The 6261-nt window shown below is 33.6% G+C and overlaps 1 protein-coding gene across 1 annotated transcript; it reads right to left on the bottom strand.

Moving 5' to 3' along the window:
• Positions 1 to 4884: 4884 nt before the first annotated feature.
• LOC145956160 (uncharacterized) lies at positions 4885 to 5977 on the bottom strand. The gene is made up of 3 exons (XM_083071727.1): positions 5842 to 5977; positions 5375 to 5721; positions 4885 to 4905 (listed from the first exon to the last, which is right to left on the bottom strand). Exons 1-3 carry the CDS (start codon positions 5975 to 5977, stop codon positions 4885 to 4887), a joined length of 504 nt encoding a protein of 167 aa, XP_082927853.1.
• Positions 5978 to 6261: the final 284 nt, after the last annotated feature.

The following is a 6261-nucleotide window of genomic DNA, read 5'->3' as shown; positions in this document are numbered from 1 at the left end:
GATTTAAATGAGTAAGAAATGAAGGTGAAATATCCTATTGTTGATTAAGGTGAAATATCCTTTTATTGGTTGATGTTATGATGATGCTCATTTATCCTGACTAGTCACTACAAGTATAATTCAAATTTTATTGTATCATGAAAATTTAATATATGATCTGTATATATATTTATATATATATATATATATATATGTTTAATATTGATTATAAATAATTCTGTATATTCTTTTGAGTTATTATATTTATTGGATATTGTTCTTACTCCTTTCTTTTCTTTTGTTTTTATAAATTAAATATATTACAAAATAGATGGATCTACTTTGGATTCCAGATCATTTTGCAGTTGATATAGCTGTGGTATTCCTTGGAAGGAATTGGAATGTGGAGGCTATTTGATGAATCTATTACAATTTTTGTAAATTTATTTTCACTATCAATGTAAATATTGTAATAAAAGTGAAAGAAAAATATATTGTGTAAAATAATACATTATTGTAAATATTTTAGAACGATATATCATGTATTAAATTCACAAAATATGATTGTTCTTTATCTTTATCTTTATTAAAAAAAAAGTATTGTTAACGATATAATTGTGAAAATATTATATAAGAAATATATAATTATTATTATATAAATTGGGCGTTAGAATCGGGCTTTACATTAAGTGGTATCAGAGCAGGTCGATCCAATCGGCCGTGAGTTATGAGTTTACCGTGCTCATTTGGTAGAGTTTATAGTTTTAGCGAATGAATCCAAGAAAGTTTTGAATGTTTTGATAAAAGGCTCAAGTGTACATCTCTGTTATTTTATTTTACATGATTTGGAAGTTATAAATTATTCCTAACTAGGAGGCACTGCCACCTTTACTGGAATCAATTTATATTTCCTTTATTACTTTTAAAATCTTATTATATGATTTATTATATTTGATGCTTATATATTGATTTTTATGGGTTAGGTTGAATAAGGGTTTTATTTTAGTTTCTAAGTTCTTTGTGCTAAATATGCAAGTTATTTTGGTTTAGGATTGTAGGAAGAAGCTTAAATAATGGTTTGAAAGTGTTTTAAGGTATTTTTGTGGCTTTAGACTTTGGTGCGCTCTTTTGGCTGATCAATACAGGGAATGTCTTAACTGCAGTTTTGTTGGGCCAGTACAAGTATTATATTGATAGATAGACCACAACTATATCAACTGCAAAATGATCTGGAATCCAAAGTAGATCCATCTATTTTGTAATATATTTAATTTATAAAAACAAAGAAAAGAGAGGAGTAAGAACAATATCCAATAAATACAATAATTCAAAAGAATAAACAGAATTATTTGTAATCAATATTAAACGTATATATATGTATATATATAAATATAAATATATATACAACTCATATTAGATTTTCATGATACAATAAAATTTGAATTATACTTGTAGTGACTAGTCAGGATAAATGAGCATCATCATAACATCAACCAATAAAAGGATATTTCACCTTAATCAACAATAGGATATTTCACCTTCATTTCTTACTCATTTAAATCCCCAAGGTCAAACCTCCAGCTACAAATAATTCAAACTTTATCTTCTATGGCCATAGAACAATATTTATTTTCATAAATACGTGAAGAAATAACAACAAAACGAGTCCAAGATATCACAATTATAACATAGTTGATTATAAATATATTTACAATAAATATATCTATGTAAAAAGAATATATTAAGAATACCAATGATATAAATAAAAATGACCATCATTATAAAATAATGAAACAATATAAAATATGAACACCTTAATAATTATTATAGACAAAAATAATCAAAGGTTAAGCAAATAAATGAGGTTAGGGACACCCCACTAAATAAATATACATAAAAAAAATAACATAAATAAATAAAAATAGGAGTAGATAAAATTTTAAAGAGATAAGGTTCTCCTCCCCCTTACCTGGATAAGTAGGAGCTAAAACTTGAGCAGAACCTCCCCCCTCTGGATTCCCTCTTTCTTTCCCTCTCTTTCCCTCTTTCTTTCTCTTTCTCTCTCTCTCTCTCTCTCTCTCTCTCTCTCTCTCTCTCTCTTTCTCTCTCTAAATTTCCACTTCTGGCTGTATGATTTTTTTCACAGCCCCCTGCCTCCCATTTATAGGCAATCTGACGCACCCGGAACGGCCGTACTGATTTCGGAACGGCCTGTTCCGGAACGTTCAAATATGCGTAAAATTCTCAACTGGAACGACCCGTTCTAATATCGGAACGGCCCGTTTTCAAAAAGCAGAACGGCCCGTTCTAAAACCAGAACGGCCCGTTCTCAATCTCAGCAGAACGGCCCGTTCTCCCTCCGGAACGGCCCGTTCTCCTTGTTGGAACGGCCCGTTCTGGGCCCGTTCTCAACTTGAAATTTCAGTATATTTTTATTGCTTGGAACGGCCCGTTCCAATTTTGGAACAGCCCGTTCCAAGTTACCCTTTTACCCCTCAAACTTTAATAAAATTGCAAAAATGCCATTAATAATAAAATTACAAAAATACCCTTATTCCTTTATTAAAATTACAAAATGCCATTAATTACAAAAGTACCTTAAAAAAATTGGGGTGTTACAATTCTCCCCTCCTTTTAGAAATTTCGTCCCCGAAATTTACCTGAAAACAGAAATGGATAAGCTTCTCGCATCTTGCTTTCTAATTCCCATGTAGCACTTTTTACCTTATTGATGCACAAATCTATCAATCTCTCTTTCTAATATTCATAAGTACAAGATGCGCAAACTCGGTAAGTCTATCCATAAGATCAAATTTCTTAAGAATATCATACATAACTACAACTAAGTCCATGGATACAGAATCTTATTTCCAAATTAGGACGTCTAAAGACTGTAAAAATATTAAAGACTCTAGTGTTTCACCTCAAACTTTTGGCATATTATATACTAGTATCCAAATTCCTCTACTTCTCTTTTCTCCTTAGGCCATGCTTCCGCTGCACAACTCTGATACATTTTAATATCTCCTAAATGAATACTAAAAGTACTTTTATGTCCTTCTTCTAAGATCATCTTCCTTAATTCGAGATTACTAAGCACATAGATTCTATCTTTGAATCATCAACTTTCAAGCGTAAAGGGCTATTTATACCTCTACCAATCTTTTCCACTTAGCCCACTAAAAAAAGATTTAACTCCTGAGTCCTCTAATCACATCTATTAATCTATTAGTCCTTTCAACATATTCAATTCAATGTTCCTAAGGGTGAGCTTACACATCACGCTTAAGTTTCTAAATTCTTCAATCAAATCCAATCCTTAAATAATCAAAAATACTATATCAGTGATCATCATAATCAAGACATCTGTCACAATATTGGTTTAACTTTTGTGAGTCTTTCCACAACCTTTCCAAAGATCAAACACTTAAGCATAAGTTCACTAGGTACACATACCAGATCTCTAATTTCACCATTCCATCTACACCCAAGCCAAACTTAAATTTCTAATGTGAGCAAATATACATCCCTTTAACCATAAGAGGAGATATATACAGAGCTTTCGTACTCAAAGTATCGATTACCACATTGACTTTTTCCAAATAACAACTAAAATTAAAATCTTAATCATTAACAGTTTTGAACTATCTCTTTGTCTCATATTTAATTCTTTTTGGTCAAACAAGTACTTAAGGCTTTTATGATCACTAAACACCTCAAATCTAGAACCAAACAAGTAGTGCCTCCACAACTTAAGTACAAAAACTATAGCAGCTAACTCAAGGTCATGATTAGGATAGTTCTGTTCATGGGTTTTAAGTTGTCTAGATGCATAGGCTACTACCCTTCTTTCCTGCATAAGTACTCCACCTAAACCTGATTTGGAAGCATCACAAAATACCTCAAAAGTCTTGCTAGGGTCAGGTAATACTAACACAGGGGCACTAGTTAGTCTTCTCTTAAGTTCTTGAAAACTCTCTTCACACTTAGAGTCCCACACAAAAGGTTGGTTTTTCCTAGTCAATTTGGTTAAAGGTAAAGCTAATTTAGAAAAACCCTCTATAAATCTCCTATAATACCCAACTAGTCCTAGAAAACTCCTAATCTCAAAAACTGACTTAGGTGTTTTCCATTCAAGAACCGCCTCTACCTTAGAAGGATCTACAGCTATCCCATCCTTGGATATCACATGTCCTAAAAAATTCACACTCTCCAACCAAAATTCACATTTTGCCAATTTAGCATACAATTGTTTCTCCTTAAGGGTTTGAAGAACGATCCTAAGGTGCTCAGCATGCTCCTCCCTATTCTTAGAATATACTAGAATATCATCTATGAAGACCACTACAAATCTATCCAAGTAAGGGTGAAAGATCCTATTCATGTAGTCCATGAAAACACTAGGTGCATTAGTCACACCAAAAGGCATCACTAAATACTCATAGTGCCCATAGCGGGTCCTAAAAGCAGTCTTTGGGATATCCTTGGATTTCACTCGGATTTGGTGATAACCTGATCTCAAATCTATCTTACTAAACACACAAGCCCCAACTAGCTGGTCCATAAGGTCATCTATTCTAGGCAATGGATACTTATTCTTAATGGTTACCTTATTCAATTGTCTATAATCTATGCACAATCTCATGCTCCCATCTTTCTTCTTGACCAATAGAACAGGCGCTCCCCAAGGTGAAACACTAGGCCTAATGAATTGTTTCTCTTGTAGTTCCTCTATCTGTTTCTTAAGCTCAACTAACTCTTTAGGAGACATCCTATATGGTGCTATAGATATGGGTGCGGTACCTGGCACTAAGTCTATACTGAACTCAATCTCTCTCTCAGGTGGTAAACTAGACACATCCTTAGGAAATACTTCTGGAAATTCTCTCACTAAGGGAATCTCATCTAGCTTACTCTCAGTCTCAACTGTTAATGAAGATAATATCATGTATACCCTTTCATTTTCCTTTAAACAAGTTTTAATGTCAGAAGCACTAAAAAATTCCGTACTCTTACATTCACCAAATAAAATGGATTTATCAAAGCAATTTAAAGGAACATGGTGAGAAGATAGCCAATCCATACCAAGGATTACATCTAATTGACTAAGAGGCAGACAGATTAAGTCAACTAGAAACTGTTTATCAGAAATTGTCAAAGGGCATTTTAAACATACTAGGGATGTAGTTACAGAACCATTAGTAGGGGTTTCAACAACTAAATCAAAATTTAACAAAGACACAGGCAATTTCAGTTTTTGGACACAAGAGATGGAAATAAAGGAATGAGTTGCACCAGAATCAAATAGTACAACAAAAGGAGTCTCTGCTATGAAACAAGTACCTTGTATCAAATTTTCTGACTGAGCAGCTTCAACACCACTAAGAGCAAATACTCTCCCTACAGTCTTTGGTCGTTCAGTTTGCGATTCTGATCCAACGACACGTGTTCTTGGTGGTTCAGGACATTGAGTGCTAATATGTCCTTTACCACTGCAGTTGAAACAGGTAATCTCCTTGTCGCGACATTCAGACTTTTTATGACCAACACGTCCACACTTCCCACACCTCCCTGAAAAAGTAGATCCTCCAACACTTCCAATAGTATTCACAGTGGGTTCTTTAGTAAAGGGTTTACTTCTATTAGTAGTAGACATACTCCCTTGAAATCTTGTAGAAGTGGAATAAGGCTTACTCCTACCAGAAGTACTAGGATTCACTGTACGAGTAGGACCTCCAGCTCCTTTATAGAAAGCAGCACGAGCACGGTTGTCACGATCATAAATGCTGCACTTATTGACCAGAATGGGAAAATGATATATCTCCTGATAGTTAATTGCTGTTTTCACTTCAGGACGCAGACCATTTACAAACTTTATGCATTTGGCCCTTTCACCATTCTCACCATGGTAGTGTGTACAGTAGCGGACCAAAGCATCAAATTTGGCAGCATAAGCTTCCACAGTATCATTTCCTTGTTTGAGTTCAAGGAATTCCATTTCCTTCCTACTTCTCACATCATCGGGAAAATATTTCTCAAGAAATACTCTTTTAAAGTCATAAATTCATTAACATATGTATCAAACTTAAGAAGTCATAATAAAACAAAGATTATAAATCAATCCCAGTAAAGGTGGCAGTGCCTCCTAGTTAGGAATCAATTTATAATTTATTAAATTACACAAGAAAAGAAAATGGTTTTTAGAATAAGAAAGACATAAGAGAAATCCTAGCTAAACCCGATGTCACATCCTATCAGAGCATGCCCCAAGGAATACCACAG

This window comes from Cajanus cajan, chromosome 3 (assembly GCF_000230855.2).
Source record: "Cajanus cajan strain Asha chromosome 3, NIPB_CcT2T_4, whole genome shotgun sequence".
Taxonomy (NCBI): domain Eukaryota; kingdom Viridiplantae; phylum Streptophyta; class Magnoliopsida; order Fabales; family Fabaceae; genus Cajanus; species Cajanus cajan.
The sequence above is the reverse complement of the archived record's forward strand: the minus strand, read 5'-3'. Positions and strand labels throughout refer to the sequence as shown.